Below are 25,417 nucleotides of genomic sequence, written 5' to 3'. Positions count from 1 at the left end.
ACCAATACATGTAATAGTTCTGCACACTGATCCCAAAATGCTTTTTCTTATGAATAGCTTGAATTGTGATGATCAATCTGGTTTCTTTTACTGCCTCTAAAACTGATTTAAAGTGCTCAACTAAAAAAACTAAAATTGTGCGTTCAGAAACATTCTTGTACAAATTGCCCTTTAGAGTGATCAAAAATAGTTCACAGACCTGAAAGTTCCAGAGGTAATGACAATTTCTGCATTATTTGGCCCACAATAAGAGATTGGGTGGAAAATGCTAAAAAGTTAAATTTCATTCTGACACTACATTTAGGAACACACTGGACACATCCTTATATCAGTATTTTGAGGAAAATTGGTAAATGGCAAGTGACCAAGCCATAGAATGGGATGCCCTCAAGGTAGTCTTCGAAGGGGGGGGGGGAAGGGTGTCTGTCCACTTCCGTTGGAGTGCGATGCACTCTCAAACACAATTTAACCAAACAGGAGGCTGAACTGGAGCTTTTATAATCTAAGCTCCCCACCCACCCTTCCATTAAAGTTACTTGAGCTAGGCAAAAACCTACAGTTTGTGGCCTGATGGACCTACTGGATACATTTTCAAAAGACAGGGCTGATGGTATATTGAGGGAGACAAAGCAGGCAGATTATTGGGCAGATTAATCAAATCAGAGATGTCCCCACAACCTATCCTTTCAATTTGAGATCATAATGGGCACGAAGTACCATACACAACTATAACTGAGGTGCACGCAGATCATATGCGTAGAGTGTACGAAAAGCCATATTTCCCAGGTGAGATGGAGGACTTGCCGGATTACCTGAATCAGCTCCCACTGCCATCCATGTCCCCAGCAGAACAGGAAATTCTAGGTGCCAAAATCAGCAAACAGGACCTTATGAAGCCAATGCAGTCTATGAAAACTGCAAAAGCACCGGGCGGGGACGGGCTCTCGGGAGATTTTTACAAGGCCTTCCCATCTATTTTACTTGAGAAACTGGTTGAGGTATACGCAAAAGCACTTACGAGGCGAGAGTTACCCCGATCGATGTGTGAAGCCCTAACTTCATTGATACCATAACCGGGCAAAGATCCTACCAACCTAATGTGGACCGTAAACTCCTCAGTTATGTTCTGACTGCTCGCTTCCTTCTATATCTTCCCCGCCTGATACATGAGGATCAGTCGGGATTTATTCCCAGAAGGAACACCTTGCGAAACATAGGACTTCTGGACCATGTGATACAAGACCCACATGTCCAGGAGAGATGTTACGCCCTGGCCTTCCCGGACAGGCAACAAGCTTTTGATTCCCTTAATTGGGAATATGTCTGGAGGGAAAGCCGGCTTAGGCTTGGGGTAGGTTGCTTTATATGCAAGCTCGAGCCTGAGTCCAGATGGGCCGCTATGTGTCTGACAAATTTCTTTACAACGCAGCATTGGACAACGATGTCTGCTGTCTCCCCTGGTTTCGCCATAGAAAAAGAAACTCTGGCCTGTAGACTTCAACAGACTCTCCGAGGCTGGGGTATAACAGTGCATAACACGGAACACACAATTTCATTGTATGCAGATGATGCGCTGATCTATTTAATATAACCTGACATATCGGTCCCGATCCTTCTAAACATTATGCAAGAATTCTTGGAGTCCTCGGGTCTTCGAGTAAACGTTATCTAAATTGGTCCTGTTTTCTTCTTGGGCACCTGCTGGGCATATCACCCAAACAACTGTCCTCCCCCGCCCGCCCGCCCACCTACCTACCCTGGAAATCAGACGGCGTCCAGTACTTGCGTATACTCATAACCCATCAGAAGGAGAAATGTTATGATCTCAATATGGAACGGACCCTAAAGGGCCTAAAACCCTCTATAGAGTTCTGGAACACCCTTCCCCATCCTTAATTGGGGGAATCACACTTTTGAAAATGGTGGTACTGCTCCAATGTTTATATATAATACGGGGCTCTTTCCATGGGATTACCCGGGTGGGTTTCAGGGAGCTGGATAAACTGGCAGTGGACCACTTATAGCTACGCCAAGAGATGCAGAGTGAGATTATTCACCCTTCCATGAGAATGGGAAAAGAATTTCTACAATATGCGAAAATTGCAGCACCAGCCAGGCAAAGTTGGCCTTCATTCCCAGAGGCTCCAACACCATCTCATACATTATTCACCTTACTGATGATGGCTGGGGGGAACAAACTCATCACACACACATATCAGGCATTATGAGCCGACAGACAAACATCATCACTACAGATAGAGGACACATGGCAAAATCTTACTGAGGGCCCCTTAACTCCACAGGATTGGGAAAAAACACATGCAAGGGTGCTGAGAGTAGCTGTGAGAGCCTGCTTTAAACAAATCCACTACAACTTCATACACATGGCTTATCTCTCCCCTAAACGCCTCCATGTGATATATTACTCCAGAGATCAAAGTTGCCCTAGGTGTTCCGCAGAACCCGCTGATTTTATTCATATGACATGGTACTGTCCTTCTATAATTGATTACTGGACAGAAGTTCTTGCCCAACAGCATAGTACCCCTGGTTGGGAGCTTCCGTGAACAACTGAGAAATGCCTCTTAGGTCTCCTCCCAATTAATCCACAGAAAAAAATGTAGCAGACGCTACGCCCTCTTGGGTCTTAAAGTACTGAAACGTCATATAGCTATTCATTGGTTGAACTCCCATACCCCAACAAGGAAAACCTGGGAAGGTGATATGGAGGAATGGGCAGGGGCGGAGGAAGTACATATGAGGTGAACTAGGACAGATAACAAAGCCCAGGAAGTCCCGATGGCATGGGTCGAGATTACTCGCACTTTGCTGGAATTCAGGAGACCGCAAGATGGGCACATACACATACTGCAAGATATGGACAACTGAGGTCCCACCGGAGGGGGAGGACCGGCCCCGGCCCCATTTACAAGTCACCACTGATATATTGCTGTAATTGCTGTGACCCACAAGTGATACCAATGATGAATATACTTTTGTTTTCCTGTGTCTCTTACTTGGAAGCTAGGGGGGGAAGGAACAGGAGCCGGGGAGAACGTTAAAGTTGTCTGTTATTGGGGGGTCGGCTGTATGGTTGTGGGATCACACTACTCACACAACGGCTTAGCTCCATTGAAAATGATTGTTGTCATAGTGTGATAACTACGAGCACTCGTTGCATGTTTATGTATCCTTCTTTACCGTTAATAAAACGAAATAACATTAAAAACTAAATTTAAAAAAAATCAGTATTCTCAAATCCTTTTGAGATAACAGAATTGATGATGGTGCTGCTCCAAAACTAAGGACATTACTTCATGACAAATGCAGGACCATTAGAATCAGTTTATCCTAATTTTTATACACTATCTGTCAATAAAACCTACACCATTGTCAACTGACACCTCAATAACTTTTTCTGACAGCTTAGAAGTGAGGTATTATGGAAGGATTTTGGGAGTGCGGTCACAAGAGGAAATTGGAAATTTTGAGTAATGTATGGATTCAGTAATGAAACATATGACACATTTTACACTCTTCGCTCATACAAAACCTTCCAATAACAGCAGCAAGACATCTCAACATAACCTTAAGGAACGCAGGCCGACTGGACAAAAATCACAGAACTCATTATAGTCAGCAAGGCAGAATATTGAATATTGGTCCACATCTAATTAAATAACATTATAGTGGCATTATTCTAGCTATAAATCCCTACATTAACTTGGCCAAAGCCACTTACTTCCTATATACTTAAACATGAAAAAGTATAGTTACCTATTTGTCCCGCGATAATGGGAGGTCTCACAACCAGAAGAACCAGTTTGTCAAGTAAGAGATGAAGAAATCGTACCACTGGCTCCATCTGAGAAGAATTCAAAGCTAAAATACTGCTCTTCAATTCATTCTCCAAATTGTTTTCCATAATTCGCATGTCTCCTATTCTAACAGGGAACATGTGCTCATCCAGTGCATGAACAAGTGCAAAGAACTTGTCAAGTGAAGCATCCTAGCATAAAAGCAAAAATAAATGCAGATGCAGTTACAATAAAAGTATTTCAAAGTCATACACAATCCTTTTATTTATAATTTGATAATTGGTTTATAAGGAGAAATACATACATTATTCACTGCAATATTCATGAAAAACATGATAGTTACAAAACGAATTCTATTACGTATTATTTTATAATATGTAGAGGATTGCACTGCATTCAGGTACCCTGGGGATAAGTAACATAATGTAAAACATTTGGTTGCAGGTTGACATGAAAATTACTTAGTTATCACTCTGTGCACAAGTATTCCACGCAGTCTTTATGTATTCTTCCTGGTGTCAGTGGATCGGGTTGGGTGGCAATAAAAATACTTAAAGAGGTGTCTGATTTGGCTGGTGTGGAAGCCTGATAGTTTCTTCCCTAGACCACTATATACTGGCCCTACAGCTGATGCTGAAAAGAGAAACTTGCTCAATAGATTTGTGGTACTATCCTTTTGTCTCACAAAAAGTACATAGCCATACGCTGGATGCATGGAACTGGTCTGTCATATGACTTGTGGTGATGCCGTGTGCGTAATTGGCAGTTGGCAGGAAAAATACATATGGCCAGGGTGAGAAGGAACAAAAAACTGGTGGGTGACATTTAGGATTGGGGCAGCATGCCCACAAGCGGAATGTCCACCTGAAAGAAGGGAGTTCTATGTAATACAGTACTTGTCCAAACTGTATGCCCCAGGCTCAGTGCATTACATTTGTTTGGGAGGATGTTGGTGTCTGGAGTAGGATCTTTGAGTACAACGGTACTGCACTACTTCCACATATTATGCTCTGCCCTCTATTCATTTTGTGTTTTTGATTCTGCATAAAGAAGTATAAATTACCTTTAAATAAAAAGTAAACAAATCTAACATAGCGCCTTAAGACCATGCCTTCAGTGTGCTATGTAAGGTAAAATGTATGTGGTGAATATGCAGATATAAAGACATGTTGCATTTTCTTATTCTGGCACAACAATACTGTGCCAGAATAAGGTTTTTCCAGCTTTATTCAGCTGTACAACAAATTATGGTTTGAATTCAGATGATATTAAGTACAACGTTAATGTCTTGTCTAACAGTGGCACACGAACCTTAGGGGGTTAAGTCAAGTTTGTCAGATGTTCTGTCCGACTCTTTTAGAGTATGCAAAAGGGTATATATTCCGATTACAGTGAATGGGAAATTTGTCAAACTCTAAACAATACTCAATATGTTTGCCCTTAGTTTCCACGAAAAAGAATTTGAGGAAAAAGGCAAAGATGAAGAACTAGTTCTGTGCTTACTCTGACAGCATTTACAGCGTGACAAGAATGTAAACATCAAGAATGTACTCTTAGACAACTTTTTGCCAAAAAACCCAGCGAGTCAGTATCATTATTCCTACATAAGAAACTCACGATGAAGCAATGGAACTCTCCAACCCAACCCACTAGATAACTTACTACACCATCTGAGGTAGTTTTGCACCTGCTTTCATTCATGCATATACCCTGGGTTAAGCTAGATTTCCTAAGAAGAGAAATTGACTCTAACTGCTAACCTGAAATCCACCAGCTCCTCTACTTCAAAAGCTCTAAAGTCTGTCACATCGTTCTCATGTCTGTCTCTGAGAGAAAGATGCCTCTCTCACCTGTGTACATCTCTTCCCAGAAACAACAAGCATTTACAATGCAACGGGTCTCGCGTTTGCTCATGTTAGAGCTGATCGCGTTGTAAACTCCTAACCCGACTTTTCACCTATCGGGCAAAAGTGCATTTATGTACATAACCCGAAAAAGTGAAATTAACTATGTAAAGCGCTCGACTTCTGCCAAGCGAGATCGCGCTCGTAAATTAAAGAAAAATAAGTCCACAAGCCCGATGGAAAACAGCGAGCCTTGCATGTTTTCTGTACTTGATTGCTGCGCTCGAGGAGGGCTAGCCAATGGAAAAGGCATGACGTATGCCTGCCTTCGACTAATGAAAGCAAGCAGATTTTATTAGGCAAGCCCACGAACCAATAAAAAACACTGACGTGAAGTTGACAGGGCTCCGAGCCCTTTTCTAAATACTAAAGCGTCTCGCTTCGATACGCATGCCCGAGCGCATGCAATGCAAGCTCGACCCTAAAAAACGATCCCCACACTATAGGAACACTCAGCAATTGTCTTAGATGAAGGCACAGAACCTCTATTAGATTCCGATCGCCCCTTATCAAATCAACAGTAGCACCTATAAAAACTATCTGAAATGCATACTTCTCTACTTCAGGTCGGCAGCCAAACACTGCACAGAGATTGCTGAGATTCTCAAAACCCACAATGTTGACATTGTATTCCCAATTGAAACCTGGCTAAATGACTCATTCATCCTGCTGATACACATACTGATGCTCCCCAATTTTCGGATCAAACAAGTAGACTGAGAAGAATGCTCTGGTGGAGGGATCAAAGTCATCCACAGAAACTTAACACAAAAGTCTTACACTTGACATGCACTCCATATTTGAATGCTTGGGTGCAGAACTGTGGCACGCTCTTCCAAATCTCACCAAGGTTCACATTATCTACCATCCCCTTGTTGACAATCAAACTTTCTTTGAATAACTAATGTACCTTAGCACCAAACACTCCCGGTCTTCCTCAGATATCATCATCTTAGGTGTTTTCAAAATACACTGGAACGACCTTATGGACTCATAGGGGCCCAAACTGTGTTCCTTTTTTTAAATGACACTCATCAAGCACAGTTTTGTACAAGCCTTATATACTTAAAGGGATCTACTCTCGACCTCCTCGTCACTAAAGAAGGAGTCATATCAATCGACTCCTTCTCCTAGGTTGATTTGTCTGACCATTACCTCATTCTTTTCTTCCACACATCTAACTTATTCCTGTCTACAGGTCAAAACTATAGACCTAAGCTATAGATTGCAGACATCAGTCAAATGAATACCATTGAACACTCAGTAAAACGTACATCTCAGCTTCAGCCCAAGAATGAGATGTAACCCATGAGTCACATGATCAGTTAATCACATGGCACTATGGCAAATATATCTGATGAATTGGCTGCTTTAAAGCTCAAGGGATAAAATAATAAACTCTCCACTCAAAGGTACAATAAGGACTTAAATGGTAAAAGAAGATAACTAAGATTAGCTGAAAGGCAGGTGGAGGCAAAGCCCATCAACTGATCACAACCTTCTAGATGATTTTCAAAAAGGCGTCAGACCTGGCTGTGGCACCGAAACAGCCATTGTATATTTAGATCGTAGAAATCACCCTTCACTTCTAGGGCAAGGGAAACCTCTTGCCTAGTTCTAATACTTGAACTTTTCACAATGCTTGACAAAGTTAACTGGAACATCCTACTAAACGCTCTCAATATGAGGATGGGAATTGGTGGTAGAGTCCTCAGATGGTTCTACTCAGCTACAAAAACTGGTCTCAACAAATCAAACTAAGCAGAATGCTATCCAGTCTGGCTTTCATTGCCAAATGAGTATCTAAGGTTCTATTCTCCCCAACTCTTTTCAACCCCTATATAGAACATCTGACAACAATCCTGAAACAGTTGAATCTCTCTTACCATCTCTCCAGACAATCCCCAACGAAAAGTTTCATTAACAAAATACATAATACTCCTAGAGTATTCAAGATGACATACAAACATGGCTATCTTACAACCACTTGAAGAGAAAGCCACTAAAGATGGAATTTCTCCTGTTAACTCATACCCCCCCCAGAGCCCTCATCCAATAGCTTCTCCTGGTCCACAATTGGCTGGACTCTATGAATGTTCTAAATTGTAAGCTCAAAATCAGAGAACACACCAGATATTTTGGGATAACCCTATACAAGAACGTGAGACTCCAAGCAAGCATAAAAATAACTATATATAGAGTGCCCAACTTCAACTCGAACTTCTAAAGTACATTAAACCTTTCAGCCTAGAGTCAATTTTAAAAATATGATACACTCATGAGTCATCTCCAGACAAGACTACAGTAATTCACTCCTTTCTTGTATACCCCAAAACACCTAGCATCAATGAAGGCAGTCCGCAATGTTGCAATGAGACTAATCACAGTACTAAGATGCTTTAAGCACATTACACCAATGCGCTTCACTCTCAACTAGCTAACGACTGAAGTGTGAAGCATATTCAAAATTGTGTGCATCAAATACAGCCTTACACTGTGGCACCCCAAAATTCCTGGCTCAAAAACTAACTACCTCAAGGGGTAGCAACTCTTCTCGCAGTGCTGAATCCCTACTTTTGGAACCACCAAAATTTAAGAACCATCTTCGGATTGTTCTGTGGAAGTGCACCCAAAAGATTTGGAAATCGAAACAGCTGGCCATATATGCAGATCCTTCATTTTATACCTTGAAAAATAATTGTATATATCGTCTGTTCTAGAATTACCCACTTAATGTCTTTCTTCTCAAACAACATATTTTAGCTCTATATCACTTTTCTCTCTCTCTCTGGTAAGAGTACACTTTCGATATATATCTGCTGCAAAAATGCCCCCCGCTGCTCATCCCTGTATAGCTCGTAGCAGAATACTGTAAAGTGCTCTGATACCCGCGGGTCTGTACAAGCTAAACATAAATAAAGAATGAGAGCAGTGGGAATTCATTTTCTGAGAAGTCTTATTTGATTTGATTTAGGAGATCAGGAGCTGAGAACAAGAAACCAACCTGTGTTCCGGGCAATGATTATATACATCTGTCCTAGGGTACATGACAACTAGCATCAGTCAGTAGAGATAATAAACATCGACAGTCTGCAAGTGAAATCTTGGGCAAATGCTCCATGTTAACGTTTGGTGGTTCAGTTTTTCACTCCATATACAACTGTGAGAGGGGATGGAGGACTCCTTCCCCCCGGCATGTAATCAGAAGCTGCAAATCCCAGAATCCCCAGCAGGACACAGCCTCGTGTCCTCCTGGCATTGCAAGCATCAAACCAGGCTTCAGCACTGGATCAGGGCCGTATTTATACTTTTTTTAGCGCTGCATTTGCGCCGCTTTTTGACGCAAAACGGCGCAAACCTACAAAATACAATGATATTTTGCAAGTTTGCGCCGTTTTTGCGTCAAAAAACGACGCAAATGCGGCGCAAAAAAAGTATAAATATGGGCTCAAATGCTGACACAAGGATGTTCGGCATAGGCGAACATACTTAGGGGGAGAAGGGCATACAGAGCTCTTACCGCTAAATCTAATGGGACTGCATATCATAGAACCCGATGAAAACAAAGCAGGCGTCTTTGTGAAAAGTCTAATGGCACAGCAATTAAGTGGCTCATGATTTCCGCAACTATTGTGAGATGTCAAGACAGCATCACTCTGTGGATCAAATCACTGATGAAACCAGCGGGTGATTTCTGACTTCGGTAACCACAGACCGGTGTCTGTTGCAGAGGTAAGGTAGAAGGGAATCAAAAATGACAAAAGGATATACTATAACCATCCGACTGCAAAATAGTGAGGATTGTAATTTAAAAAATATAAACGATAAAATAAACAAAAGAGTAAATTAGATAACAAGGAATATTTTTGTGAAAAAGATGACGAAAGAATGTCAATAAAAATATATTTTAGGATTATAAACACAGTAATCGACTCAATTTTAAAACAACAACACCGCATTATGAATAGAAACCATGACAGCAAGAAATAATACTGAATGTTATTCTATCCTTGGTAGACCAATTGCCAATAAAGAGAGGGGCAAAAACCCATGTTTTTGAGAAAAAGCAGTAACATACCTGTGTGTGAACAGAGGAAGCTGCAACAACCTCTACACTGAAAACTCCTTTATGATTGTCCACCCATTTCATTCCCGGAAGGGGCACCTGCAAGGGAATATCCAAAATATGTTATATGAGAAACGTAGCCAGACACTGACAGAACCTGTTTAGGGAAAGCAGCTTAGATGTTTTGTTGGATTTACAAGAATCATTGTGTAACGTTCTAAGATGCCTGTGTTATTTACTGGTCGAAGGTCCGACTCTTTTACATATTTTATACAAATTCATTGTGATATATAACTAGGTATTAGTGGTTTAAAATATTCGACATGGACTCGAACCTGGTTTCTGAATTTACATTTGAATGGGGCGTTACATGAAAATAAAGAAAACATCTTAATTAAATTATATCATGTAGCAAAAACATAAAGACAATGACTAATAATCAGAATAATGAAATCGGCACACATGACAGACACCTGTTTGGACTAGTGGGCAACGGCCACCCTGTTTTCCCTCCAAGTGAGGCTAGTGTATCTTTGGCACCCGGAGCCCCTACAGCCACGTCCTGTATAAGCACGTCAGAGTTCAGAAACTTGCCTTTCTACTTCCGTTTCTGACACGAGAAGAGACACTTAATTTGACAAAAACGGGTGTAGCTTTCAGTAGTGGCACCGGGCCCTAAGGGATCTGAAGGGCCCAAGACCTTATTGAGTGGCTGTGTTTGCTACCTCAGTAGGGGATGAAGCCCGAGTTCCTTGCTTTGCACTGAGCCCAGTGGCGCCTGTGCTACGCCACTGGCCAAACAAGAGCAGCCAAACAGCTTTTCACACCATCCCCAGTCCAATAAAAACATAACATGATTTAATCATCATTTGAATTTTCATCAAAATGTCATTGAAGGCGTTTGTCGTGGAGGGATCTGTCCTTATATATCTCACATCTCCTTTCCAATTTTAGTTTAAATGTTTGGGCATAAGACTTTATCCCAGTGAGCCCACACTACAAAAAGGTGATTTCTGTCAGAAGCCTTTAATTTAATAGCTTAATTTCAAGATAAACTAGAAACATTCTCAAATACTGATTCTTAATTTTTACTCTGCATGTTCTCGTACGACAATCATTGTTAGAGAGCAGTGAATTACACATATGGCATAATCAAATCCCAAGACAAGCTTACTTTCTATTCTTGAGTATTAACTTAAGACTTCTGTTCAAAATCAATAAACCTTCCTACCAGAGCGAACTCTTAAAAATGACAGAACATTTCACCATGATGTGTGGACACTTGGGTTTTGAGGCAGGTTGTATATGAAAGATTAGTTAAAAAAACAGAAGAGTTTCCTTCTCACCCTTCAATTCCTAGGATTTCACCCCTTACTCTGTCATCTTGAACATTATTCAAGAATTTGGAAACAGCAGTCATAAGGAACTGTGCTTCTTCGTTCCCTTGCTATTAAGGGTTTCAAGCTGACATTAAGCACAGTTCTGCTAGGCATGGAACAGTACAGAATCAATACATCATGGTTCTGCCAGTGTTTTTTGCTAAATTGAACATAGATATATTAGCGAATGTGTATATAACAAACTGCATCCACAGTGAATGTCTCTTGTAACAACTTTTGTTTCAAAAACGGCGGAATCCAATAAAGACAAGGCATAGATTGGACAATTGTGACACATATCCTCTGGCCAACTTGCACCATCTTCAAAGCCAGCATGAGGGGGCGTAGCCAAGCGGAGACCCAGCAAGACGCGTCCCTTCCCCCCTTGACTACCGTGGATGGTAGGGGGCATCCACACTACCCTCCGCCTCAAGGATGGGTGAACCCCACAGATGAGCAGACTATCTATCAGTGCTGGCTGGCGTGGCTGGACCAGGGCGGTGGCCGGGCCCGGTGGGTGACCATCTTGGAGCTGCAGCTGGGCCTCGTGGTGCAGGCCACCCTGGTGTGGGCTGACCCCACTGTGCCTAGCTGGCTGCACCACTGGAGTGGGCCGCTGGAGTGAAGCCAGTGCGGCGCAGCCTGCTCCTACGAGGGACCAGAGGTGAGTACAGGCTGCTAGGGCCACTGGAGGAGACGACGTGGCCCAGCAGCATAGAGCAGGCCACTAGAGCAGAGCCTGGGTGGCACGGCCCACTCTTAGGGGGGACCAGAGGCGAGCACAGGCTGCAGGGCCCCCGGAGGAGACATCCCAGCCCAGTGGCATAGCGGGGATGAGAAAGCGGTGCACGGGGCTGCGGGCCTTGCAGAGGATAGGGCGGCATGGTGCCAGTGGAGACTCAAGGTTTGGTTGTTTCCCGAGGGCCCTGCTGTCACACTGACCCCAGTGCTTGGGGCGCTACATCGGGCCACATAGGCGCATTTCTCTGCCTGCCCTATGCGACTCAGCCTGCTTGAGGGACCGTGGATGGATGTCGCCTCACTAGGCTGCTGCTTCTAACTTTTGAGCCGTATTAGAACTTCCACTTTTCTCCCTGCTTTGGCAGGAACGGGGCTTTGAAGTTATCCAGGGTCACATATCCAGTGTCTTCACAGCCATCCACGGGGCTTTCCTGGCCCGGGTGGAGGCACCCCAGGCCTGTCTGCGCTTCCCTTGCATTCCTTGGCCTAGAACTATTGCTCCTTGTGATGGCTTTGGTGCAACTTTGCTGCTTGCAGTTGCTTGCACTGAGCTTTTCCGCTTACATCCGTAGGGTGACCACCCGTCCGTAAATTTCACGGACTATCCGTAATTTCGCCCTGCCGTCCGTTGTCCGTGATGAAAGGCTTAACGGACGGCATTTGTCCGTAATTTTAGCCTTTCACCAAATGGACAAGGGAAGGTAGTGCGAAATTACGGGCGATTACTTTCCCCAGCAGCTTTCAAAGGCAGGGAGTCTCGTGTGCTCTGAGGGAGGGAGGGGCAGACAGATAAGAATCAGACCCTCTTGCCAGGGTGTCTCCTTACCTAAAGACATGCAAATGTGTGCAAATGGTAAATCTGCAAATGCAAAGGGGCTTGAAAACCTGCATTGACTTTGCTAAAAGGAGTCACTTGAAGTTTTCTGGTGGCAAAGATATTTCTTTTAGAGAGGTATTGTAATGGTGTTCCAAGGTGAGCTGTGGAGTATGTGGTTTTAATGAAGTGATATAACATTTTTTAGTACTAGGTATAAACTGTATATTATTCAAATCTGTATTTGAGAAGCGCTTTTTTTTATTTAACCGAAATGTATTTGCGCATTTTGTAGCACCTTTTATTATGATGTAATTGTATTTTTCACAGTTCTTTCAGCGACCTCGGTACCTCATAGTACTAACAAACATTGGCAAAGCCAACAGGTCTCGCCTACAAAAGAGTTATTGTCTTTGCTAATGTGTTTTAGCCATTAGCCATGTTATACACCAGAGTACCTGCTGTTCAGCATGGCTTAAGGTTAGTGGCATAATTGTGTGGAGTGGAGTAGAGTGGCTTAGGAGCAGTGGCGTAGAGCCCAGTGGTGCAAAGTACAGTGCAGTGGGGTACAGTGCAGTTGTTTAGAGTGCGTTAGCGTAGAGTGCAGTGGTTTAGAGTGCAGTGGCATGGAGTGGCGTGGGACAGAGTAGAGTGGCATAGAGTGCAGTGGAGTAGAGTGGCATACAATAGAGTGGCAGAGAGAGCAGTAGTGTAGAGTGGTACAGTGGCATAGATTGCAGAGTAGACTTGCGTTGCGGGGAGTGCAGTGGCGTAGTGTAGAGTGGTGCAGAGTAGAGTATAGTGCTGTAGAGTGGAGTGATGCAGAGTAGAGTGGCATAGAATGCAGTGGCATAGAATGCAGTAGTACATAGCAGATTGGTGTACAGTACAGTGGCGGAGAGTGCAATGTTGCAGAGTAGAGTGTCAGTGCAGTGTGGCACAGAGAGCAGTGGCGTAGAGTACAGTGGTGCAGAGTAGAGGGCAGTGGAGTACAGTGCAGTTGTTTAGAGTGCATTGGCGCAGAGTGCAGTGGCATAGAGTGGCATGAGGTAGAGTTACATAGAGTGCAGTGGAGTAGCAGAGACTGCAGCAATGCAGAGTGGTGCAGTGTCAGAGTGCAGAGTAGACTCATGTGGCATAGAGTGCAGTGGTGTAGAGTGGTGCACAGAGGAGTATTGTAGAGTGGTGTAGAGTAGAGTATAGTGCCTAGAGTTCAGTGGCATAGAGTAGAGTGGTGTAGAGTGCAGAGCTGCAGAGTAGAGTGTCAGTGCAGTGGTGTAGAGTGGTACAGAGAACAGTGGCATAGAGTACAGTGCTTCAGAGTAAAGGACAGTGGCACACAGTGCAGTTGTTTAGAGTGCACTGGTGTAGAGTGCAGTTGCATAGAGTGGCATTGGGCAGGGTAGAGTGGCATAGAGTGCAGTAGAATAGAGTGTATTGGTGCAGAATGCACTAGTACAGAGCAGAGTGGTGTAGAGTATAGTGGCGACCAGTGCAGTGTGCGGGGGGGAAGGCTTAGCAAAGGTAGTGCAGGAGCATAGGGTTTCTTCGGGTCAGTGAGTTTACAGGTTCTGGCAGGGCAAGAGAAAGTTGTGCATGATAACCCCAGATGGTGATCCATGGAATGGTCAGTAGGAAACAATGAGCAGTGTATTAAGCCTTCCTTAAAAGTATTTACTGGTAAACCCCATCTAATGCAGGGAGGTGGGCAGCGAGCCACCCACTGGACATCTGCAGCTGAATAATAGCATTCTAAGCCCAGAAGACCTAATCCACCCGCAGTAACAGGTAACTTTAGAGTGGAAAGAGCTACCCGATGGCACTGCAACAACCAAATCAGATGTGTGGCCTGTCTGAAGAAGGAATGAAGGACGAGCAGGGGAAGGTTTGCAAAATAATACTATCATTGGGGTAGCACACCATCTTCGCTAGTGCCACACGGCCCACTAAAGAAAGCAGAAGAGAAGACCAAAAAGCAAACTGGGCTTGGAGGGACCATTCGCTCTGCCGAGATTTTCATCCTGGAAATTAGTGTAAGAATGGTAGATCTTAATCACTAGATATCAAAAGGTAACTGGTTCCTAGTTCAATCTGAGATCTAATTGTATATAAAGGGGAAAACAGTGCCATATGTTTAAGAAACACTAATTACATTTTAAAATTTGTACATTTGTTTGTAAAATTTACATCCCAAATATTTAGAAGATTCTATGTGTACTTGACACTTAAGGATAACCCAGATCACTAGTTTGGCATTTGCTCAATTTCAAAACCATTTAAAGACATGGACAAAGCAGGCAATTGCCTTGCACAACCTTGCAAGGGGTCTGCCCCCTGCTCACCCTTCACAAGCACTAACAGCGAACCATTGCACCAGAAGAGTTTGCCAAGGTGGATGGGTGTTGCTTGTTCGACCACTTGACAGTGCCTCTTCTGTTTCGCTCCTGTGTGCAGAGACAACTCCCCAGGTACCCAATACCTTCGAATAGTCTTGGTGGACCCACCTTGTCTGATTTTAGGAATTGTCCCACCTTGTTCTTCTCTTCTTTATTTATCCAGTTTTTATCAACAACGCTTTGAATTACTTGCTGAGGATCTCCCATTTGATCTCAATTTCATCCTCCTCTTTTATTATCTTTGATTGGTAGTCCAGGCTCCCATTTCTGAGATAAATGTAGAGTCCCAGACATACACTCTAGTGTAGTGAGACTACAGACAAATTATGGGTGCCTCACATCCTGACATTAGGTGTGAGACTGTCGTCCACACCATCTGCCCAACCTCTTAAATAAAAATGTAGGTTTAAAGTCCATGGGCGGTTGGGGTAAGCCAGATGTTTTTGTTCAATTTGTTTAGATTAGCATAAGGTTATTTACCTTAATGTTTCCCATACTGTTTGCCAGGGGTTTTAAAATGTTCACAAACATAATCAAAATGTTGCTGTTACTTTCTCTTCAAGAAAGATCGGGTAGATTTGGGTAGGGGCGGATGGGCTTTCCACAGTACTGAAGGGCATTAATTTACTACTGAACAAGGACGTAATGTGACACCTGAATGTAGCATACCAGGAGGCAATCACAAAAAGACTGCAGTGAATAAAAAGTGCTATGTTAAAAAAGAGTAAATAAATGCACTGACAAAATAGTGAGGCATGGCCTCTCTTGCGTGTGTCTGTAAAACTGACGTTTGTTCTTGAATTTTTGTCCTGAATTTTGACCCTTTGTCCTGAATTTTTGTCCTGAATTTTGACCCTTTGTCCTGAATTTTTTACAGTCCTGTCCAGAATTTGCCTCAATCCCAGGTGGTCACCCTACTTACATGCGGCCTGATGGTCTTTGACGAAATATTGGCCAGGACGATCCTAGCTTTCATGAGGGCCTCCACATATCTACAAGGACTCCTGGCCCAGTGCAAGAGCTTTTCCTGGCCATTCTCAGCCCTACCAATGCCATGATGACCAACTGCACTAAAACCCCATGGAGTAGTTCCATTAAAGACTTGGGGATATTCAACCTTTGCTGGCCAAGTTTCATAAGGACATCGACGCACTTTGCCAGGATTTTACGCGCACCCTTTTAGACCTTGACAAATCAGTTCGAGAAATAGACTTGCATCTGACAATGGTTGAATCAACTTCTGCCGACCAGGACTTGGAAAACGTGGATCGCACAACATGCATCGACAAACTCGAGGCAAACTACAACCTCTTGCAAGACAAACTGGACGACCTGGAGAACCAGTCTGAATGCAACAACGATTGCATTAGGGAAACTGATGCGGCTCTCCCCACTTCTGACATCGAGTCCCATGTTCAAGCTCTATTTGCCCACCTTTTGGACCCAGACTGTGATCAGCCAGTGCTTCTAGATCATACGCATTGGGTGTTTTTGCAGTACCAACAACAGAAAAGCCTTTCTCCTGACATCCTCACCAGGGATCAATATTTTCATACTAAAGAAAAGGCAATGCAAGCAGTCAGGTTCCAGGAACCAGTGGTCTTCAGGGGCAACAGCCTTTGTATAGCAGGACGTATCTATCCATACTATAGTCAGACGTAGAGAGTTCCGGGTTGTCACACTCCACCTGCATGAGCGCAAGATTATATCCGGGGTGGGGGCGCGGGATAGTCTGAACTTAAAGAGTAAAAAGAAAAACGCTTGTAAGCAACGTAGGGCGGATGCCCAGGTTCAGCACCAAGCTACCTCTGATGATGACACACCTGCTTGATGGTAGTGCTCGCCTGGTGACTCGACTGGACTGGATCTAGACAGGTGGAGGAGCACCCATGACACTCTACTATAAGTGTTGTGAACTCCCGCTACATGGTTCTGAGTTTTTGTGTGTGTGGGTGTGGGGAGAGCTTCACAGTGGGACTCACCGTCTCATTTCGGATTTCCCTCTCAGTTTAAGTAATTTTATCTTTATTCCATGTCTTTGTTACTGCTTGTTATTCTCAGGTAGGCCCACACGGCCCCCACTTCTATGGGGGCGATCCTGGGTCCTTTACGTTAGTGCATTATTCACCTTTGTTTGGTTACTGTTTGATGTTATTTGTTTGTTTGGTTACATGTTGCCTGACACATTGACACGTCTAGGCCAATCTTACTATAAGAAGACTCGCGACAACCCTAGTGTTGGTCTCACTGGGATAAAGGTTTCGATTTTGTTATCTTATGGCACTTAAGTTGGCTACTTTGAATGTACAGGGTCTTAATTCCCCCATCACGTGCAGGGCGCTGACTAACTGGCTCTGTCGCCAGAGACTCATCTGGGACACATCTGCTTAGGGCCGACAATAGACGTCTGCGCTCATACTGGTACCCTACACAATTTTACTCATTTTACACTTTTAAAACACGGGGTGGCTTTGTTGTTTACTCTAATGTTCATAAAATTTTCTCATGCATCAATATACTTTTTGGTCTCTAATGCTTTGGCTTTGCGGCTCCTTGATTCCACGACTGGAGTCAGGGCCCTGTCAGACCATGCACTCGTGTATTTAGATATAGGGCCCGATGCCCTTCAGCTTCCTTTCCACCACCATTGGGTGATGAATGAGGTGGGGTTTCGAGATCCTTTCCTTCATGATAGGATTAAAGACACAGTAGAACATTACTTTAAGGAAAATTACACAAGGTATCTGTCCCCCGCGACCCTCTGAGTCGCAGCGAAGGCTATTTTCAGAGGCGAGTTGATATCACACACAGCTGCTTTTTAATGCATGGCACAACTGCAAAGGCAGGAATTAGAAACAAATTTGGCTATGGCAGAAACCCACCATAAGCGCTTGGGTACGACTCGCACTCTCAAAGACCTCAGAAATATTAGGGGAGAGTTGGAGCACCTCCTCATGAAAGAGGCTGCTACTAAACTCCTTTACATTGGTCAGACATACTACGAGCCAGAGGACAAGGCGGATAGATTATTAGCACACTAACTACACCTCCACTCCACACATAACCACATACCTGAAATCTGGGATGATGAAGACCGCCCCTTCTCCTCTACTCCGGACATAATGAAGGTCTTCCACAACTTCTATTTGGTCTTGTACCAGTCTCAGGCCCTGTCAGAGTGGCTGCAAATTGAATACCTGGATGGTTTTGAACCCCCTGATTACAGGGAAGATTTATTACAACTCGGAAGAGGACCAATTGGTCATCTCTGGGTTACCTGCACAGAAGGCACCTGTCCCGGCGGGATTTCGGCTACGTTCTACAAGGCCTTTGTTCATCTCCTAGCCGCACCCCTAACAAGAGTCTTCAACTACATCTTAACTACCAGATCGATCGAAGGCACAATGATGGATTTTCATATCACTCTGCTTTTAAAGCCATACAAATCTCCCACTAGATGCACATCATATTGCCCCATCGCCTTCCTTAATTCTGATATTAAAATGTTTACATCTGTCTTGGTTCAGCGTCTCACATATGACTTAACCCGCATGATCGCTCCACAAAAGTCGGGCTTCATACCAAATCGCCAAGCCAATGACAACACACGCTTGGCTACAGCCCTTATGGAAGTGGCAGAACACAATGGTCAGCCCCTGCTCCTCCATTCTTTAGATGCCAAGAAGGCATTTGATAGGATGGACTGGGCCTTCCTTTTTAAACTTCTGGTTAAATTCCACATGGGCCCCAAATTGACGACCTATATCCAGGCTCTTTAGTTGACCCAGGGCAAAATTGAAGATCAACAAAACTCTCTCTGCGTCCATCCCCCTTACGAGGGGGATCCGTCAAGGCTGCCCCCTTTCACCCTCTATCTTTGTGCTCTCTATAGAGCCCCTGGTGCAGGAATCCAGGATAACCTTGACATACAGGGTATCAAGGTGGGAGGCAGGGAGCATAAATTAGCTCTGTTTACAGATGATGATCACTACTGCCTTACCCAACCCTCCACTTCTATCACTGCTCTTATTAAGGAACTTGATTTCTTCTCTGCAGACTCAGGCTTCAAAGTCAACTTTACAAAATCTTGGGGTATGAGAGGGGCTCATGTCCGGTGCACTTTGGAACAACCCGTGTGACGGGCAGGGTTTCAATGGACATCTGACAGCATTACATATCTCTGCATTCAGCTCACATCCCCCACCATGGAATTGTTTCAAGGAAACATCCCCCCTTGTTAAATGCCTTACTTAAAGATCTTTACAGATGGAGTAAGCTGGAGATTTCCTGGTTAGGCAGACTCAACTGTCAAGATAAATTTAATGCCACGTCTTCTCTATGTTCTCCAGAACCTTCCTCTCCCTGTTCCCAAATCCACACTAGCCCATATTCATGCTAAAAGTTTTGTCTGGGGCAATAAATCTCCAAGGGTGGCAAGGGCGACTATGAGCCGTGCTAAATCTAATGGAGGCCTAGGGTTTCCAGACATAAGTACTTATACCCTTATACCCTTGATTGGAATTACAACCCTGATAATAAACCATGGGTACATGTCAAACAAGGTTACCCCTACATGGCCTGTTGTGACTTCCTCTAACGAGAGGCCCTCCCTGTCCCCATCTTCTTCCATTGATTTCCCTCTTATTGACACACTGGGGGAAATATGGTCTAAATGTACGTTCCCCTCTTACCCCTTTCCTCTCACCCCACTGGCCCCTAACTGTGACTTCCCGCCTGGGGCTACTCACCCTAACCTATAAGCCTGGAATGATAATGAGGCCCCGCGGTTGCAGGCCTTCTACACTGCACTGATGGCTCCCTGAAGTCAGGTGACTCTCTCTGGGAACAGTTTGGTCTACCCAGGTCGGTCTCATATTATTTAGCTCAAGCTTTACACTGAGCAGGACTTCCAAGAGCCCGCGCTGCGATGGAGTGTGACAAATCTGGCATAGAATCTCTTTTTAGCTCAAATACTCAACGTAAAGGCATTTCATTACTCTACTGCTATATCTTGGCCCTCAAACCTTCCAGGAAGCACGACTATGCAGCATAGTGGGAGAGGGAGCTGGGGACAGTGATCCCGGATGCCACACGGTAGTCCATCTGGTGAGGAATTCTGGTTCTTCCATATGTTTGAAACATAAAGAAAATGCATACAAACATATCACCTGTTGGTACCTCACCCCTGTCCGTCTGCAAACCATGTTCGGGAGCTGAGATGTTCGTTGGAAGGGGTGTTTAGAGCAGGGAACTTTTTTACATGCTTAGTGGGAATGCCCCTCCATACAATCTTTCTGTTATACTATCCTGCAGAACATATACAACATCACTTTGCCATGCGATCCACTGCTTGTTCTGTTGGGGGACCCTAGGGCTCTCCCTACAACTACTCCTAGAGGCAAATTTATATCTTTCCTTCTACTAGTGGCACACCTCTGTATAGCCCAGATGTGGAAACAGCCTCACGCCCCTACCGTAAACCTGTGGTGGAGTAAGGTGTGGAATGTATACGCTATGGAGAAACTCACTGCAATACTTAGAGTCAAACAGACTAAAATTGAGTCCATGTGGCATCCCTTTCTTACCTAAATCGCCGCAAAGGCACGTTAAGTGGTGTACACCTCATTATGCCAAAAACACTCTGAGTTTCAGACATGTGGACTCTTTCATCTTCGAAGCCTGAAGCTACAATATAGATCATTAGAGAGCTTGAGGACCGCCTGCATGGTGGCTCCTGCTTCCTTCCCTTAGGCAGTTGGATATTGACGCATGGCCCTGCTTATTGGTTATTGCTTATCACTGTATTTAGTGCTACCTCACCAATCCAAGGTGGCAACATACGGTCATTGAAAATGTAAATGGTCTTTCCTTCTTATTTTGATATGCTGCTTTGTCTCCTGAAAGCCAAATGTTGGGCTGAAAAACTCACCATGTATGATGGCTCTCAGTACATCCACAACCAGAACACCATCTGATTGGGGTAACGAAGTGCAAAAAACAAAACAAAGCAAAGCAACAGGTTTTCTCCATCTGAGAACTTAAGACCTAGAACAATATATCTTTATCCATCAGGACTGCCCCAACCTTGCTTAGGAAACAGTTCAAGACATACATTTTTAAAGAGCACTACATCACAATGCACAGTTTCATCTTCTGATCCCAGAACCAACATAACGCCCCAATCATTTGTTGACTATATTGCTGCTGTTGTCACTATACAGCGCTATAAAATACATTTTGAGATATCTAATCTTAATGTACATTTGATTAGAGTCATACAACATAAGCTGGTGGTCTACACTGTATTAGGCACACCAGTCTTGGATCGCTTGTGTTACAATTCAGAGAGGACGTGGCATGGCAGTTCGGGCTGAACTGTTCTTACTTGAGCAGTGTCAAGGCTGATTTCATATGGCTAGGTAACTAATCTGAGGTGGCATGGTGGACAAGAGAACAGTGGAATGGAATGCTACCTTGGGCCAGTGTTTAGATAAACTGCAAGCATTCCATCCATTTCTTACATCACCTTTTGTGTGTTTGATGTACGCCCTAAGTCATCAAGGGTATGCCTAGACATGGGTCGGTTGCTCACTGTACTACTATAAGCAAACTTACCCAATCAGAGCAAAATTGGTTGCTTGTGTTCTGGTTCAGAGAGGTCCTTGCTGGCCTGTTCTGGCTGACCTGTTCCTACTGGAGTAGGGTCATAGCTGATGCATAGGGCTGGGTTTAATCTGAGATGGCATGGGTGGCAAAAGAACGATAGGGTGGAATGCTACCCTGAGTGATTACCAGTAGGTAGACAAACTGCAAGCATACCTCACATTCCCTTTTGAGAGTTTGGTCTACACCATATCCCAACATCTTGGGCCGTAGCCACTGTTATTTTAAAATATCTGATTAAATCCAGCAGGAGTAAAATGCGTATGACGGATCATATAAATGTACTGTTAATATTTTACAGCAACCAAAACGGTCTACATCAAATCTATACATTTTATCAATATTAATGAAAATTGGCAATCCTTTGTGTCTCCAAGAAGACTGGCATGCAAATGTTGTGTGACTTTCATTGTATAAATCCTAAAACAGTTTGCAAACAATGGTGTGATTGTGACACATAGAACTTCTCGTTTTGTAGGAGGGAATTTAGTTTGAAGGTACCATCTGAGAGGTAAAAATGTCCAATGTGTCATGATTATTTTGACTCTTCTAGGTACTTTCAATTTTTCAGTTGTGCTAATCAATCAGAAGTGAATGTGCTTGATTAACAATGAATGCATGTAGGAAAGTAGCATCTTTCTTACATAGTTAACCCCACTTTTTGCCTGGTGTCAGTGTTTTTTAGAGTGTACTGCACTGGGATCCTGCTAACCAGGACCCCACTGCCTGGGCTCTCTCCTTTAATTTGGTTGCTGGTAAACGTTACACCCCACAATTGCCATACAGGTGCACCCTTGTAAGTCCCTAATACATGGTACATGGTACTTAGGTACCCAGGGCACTGGTACACCAGGTGTCTCCCATGGGCTGCAGCATATATTGTGCCACCCATTGGAGACCATGAAAACTGTGTCTGCAGGCCTGCCATTGCAGCCTGCACGGAATGGTGCATGCACCCTTTCACTACTGATATAAGGCTTGCCTTATATTGCGGTCACTGCAATTAAGCACTAAGTCACCCCCCTGATAGGCCCTTCAGTCCAAAGGAAGGGTGCATGTTCATAAGTGTGATGGTACTCCTGCATCAGCAGGGTACTCCTACAAACCCCAGACTCCATTTTCTGGGCTTTGTAAGTGTGGGAAAGCCATCTTAAAGTATCTAGTGGACCCTGGTCAACACGAGTGGTCCAACTACATAATGGTTTCTCCGACCTAGGCATGTTTGGTATCAAACACATTGGAATCATGCAACTACACCGATTCCAGTGTTAGTTGAATAATCCCCTGTACTCTAAGGGTTCCTTAGAGGATACCCTTGTACTGCCTGTGCAGCCTTATGAATCTGGGGGCTGGGGTGGTCTCTTAGCACCACCAAACTGCTTTGAAGGGCACATTTGGTGCCCTCCTTGCATAATCTGGTTTGCATCAGTTCAGGAACCCCTGGTTCCCCCTCTGGCACGAAACCACACAAAGGCAAGGGGAGTGGCCACCCCCCTGTCCTGCCCCTCCTCTAGGGAGGTGCTCAGAACTCTGCCAGGTGGCCGGTTGATTCTGCCATCTTGAAAATAAGCTGTGCAGAGGCCCCTGGAAGTATCGGACTGATTGGGTCAGTTAGATGATGACCCTAACCCCTCTGATAGGTGGGTCACTTTAGCGAGATGGAGAGACCAACCCCCACCCTTTTAGGGTTACTTAAGGGCTCCCCCAAGGGTGGATTCTCAGATTTCTCGAGCAAGACACTTCAAGGAACTCTTTGCAAGACATCTCCTGCTACAGGCCTCCAGAACTGCAGCTGATCGGCTTTTGGAACTGAAATGTTGGATGGGCTACCACTGCAACATTGTTTCTCCAGCTCCTGCAAGAAGATCTCTGCAACATTCGTAGCCATGCATCCTCCAGGTTCACAAGGACTCTGCCTGCATCCAAGAAGCAAGAAGGAATCTCCCTTGGAGTGAAGGAGTCACTCCACTGCATCTGCAGGCACCTCAAGACAATGATGACCGGCTGGTGGATCCTGTTGTCTCATGGACAATGTAAAGGATCTGCTCACAGATGGTGGCTCTGTGGTCCTCTCCAGGTCCAACTTGTCTTCTGCCCAACCTGGGAGATGGTGGACCCTTGCTGCAGCCACTGGAACTGAACCCATGTGCACCACAACTGTTGCTCTTGCCAAGGCTTGTTGGCTCTTCCCGCAAGAAGATTGTTGAGCTCGAAGAAACCCCAGCCTCCAGCACCCTACAACTCCACATTTAGCTCCCCATCTGTAGCACCTGCGACATGGGATTCCTGTTTGTTGTGTTGCTGAGGCTTCCTTGCGAATCGCTTTACCTGCTGCCAATGGGTTACTCTTTGGGGCTCCTCCAACTCTAGGTGGCTTACCTTCCTGCTGAAGGCCTGCCCTGACGTCCCACCACATTCCACTGACTTCAACTAGGGTTTCTGATGCCACTTCACCACTATGCACCTGGGCTACTGGTGTAGGCCCTCCGGTCCTCTGGGTATTCAAAGGTGAGGCACTCTCCAACCTTCTTTGTGCCAACTGGTTTCCTCGGGGTTCACTGGGAAGGGTTCTGAATCCATTAAAAAAACAACTGCGAATGTCCTGTATAAACGTATGAGGCACCCGTCTCAATAACAACTCTGAAGCTGGGCACCTGTGGGATTTCTAATACTAACCTCTGGAAATTTCCTACTCTCCCTAGCCCCTGGGATCCTAACACACTTACCTTGGTTGGGCACCTTCATTCTTATACCACTTTATTAGTGTATTCCCCCCACCCCCCACAACCCCTACAGGACCCCAAGCATTTTTATGCTTTTCCGGATTAATGCTGTGTATATTTTTGTGTGTCCAGGTGGAGAGATACCAACTTTAGTGTTGTAAAAAATAAATTTTAATTTCTGCAACACCTAGTGTGATTCTTTCTTGTGAGTGGTTACTGACTATTGTGGTATTGCAAGTGCTTTCCTAGTAAGCTTTAGCTGCTCACCACAGCTACCCCTGGAGAGCTTTTGCTATCCGGATACTTAAACACTATCACTACTGGTTGCCTGGATTCAGAATAGGGTGCCACACCATAGGTGTGCACCATAAACTAAGCCAACCTCCTACAATGCACATTTTGTTTCTGCTATTTTTCCTTGCAAAGTGATATTCAAGTCTGCTAAAAAATATTCATAGAATTTAAACTGTGCTGATTGTTCAGTTCTAAATAACTGTTACAGTGGTGTAAGTAAAGCTTTATAGAAAGCTGATAACCGAGTGTCATGTTTATTGTCACTATTCGAAGAACATAGTTTTTCAGAGTAAGAATAAGCAAAAGCATCAGGCCATTTTCTGTCAACTGCTTATTGTACAAGATTCAATGCTGACTAAATAATGTTATGAAAGCTGAGCACAGAGTGTTAAGGGGAGAGAGGAATCTTCACATGAGGCAAAAGAGAGACAGGCCATGCAGAATCGCATCAGTCACTTTAACTGATGGCTACCGGGACAGTCATTCAGCTTTCAGTTGCTGAACTTATAAGCCCTCCTGGGCGCACGACAAGAATAACATGATTTGATGTTATACTGAACATAAGCACTGTTGTTCAAGCAGGTATGAGGATGTGAACATTTCAATTTAGACTTTCTTT

The 25,417-nt window shown here is 44.2% G+C and overlaps 1 protein-coding gene across 10 annotated transcripts in view; it reads right to left on the bottom strand.

The window, feature by feature from the left end:
• DOCK7 (dedicator of cytokinesis 7) overlaps positions 1 to 25,417 on the bottom strand; it is a 1,022,674-nt gene that overhangs the window by 443,354 nt on the left and 553,903 nt on the right. For all 10 annotated transcript variants that reach the window (XM_069232530.1, XM_069232531.1, XM_069232532.1 and 7 more), the window contains 2 exons: positions 9,801 to 9,887; positions 3,778 to 4,009 (listed from right to left, as the gene is read on the bottom strand). In XM_069232530.1, coding sequence (XP_069088631.1) covers positions 3,778 to 4,009; positions 9,801 to 9,887 — 319 coding nt within the window. The remainder of the gene's footprint in view (positions 1 to 3,777; positions 4,010 to 9,800; positions 9,888 to 25,417) is intronic.

The sequence above is a fragment of the Pleurodeles waltl genome, chromosome 4_2 (genome assembly GCF_031143425.1).
Source record: "Pleurodeles waltl isolate 20211129_DDA chromosome 4_2, aPleWal1.hap1.20221129, whole genome shotgun sequence".
NCBI lineage: Eukaryota > Metazoa > Chordata > Amphibia > Caudata > Salamandridae > Pleurodeles > Pleurodeles waltl.
This window is presented reverse-complemented; position numbering and strand designations above follow the sequence as displayed.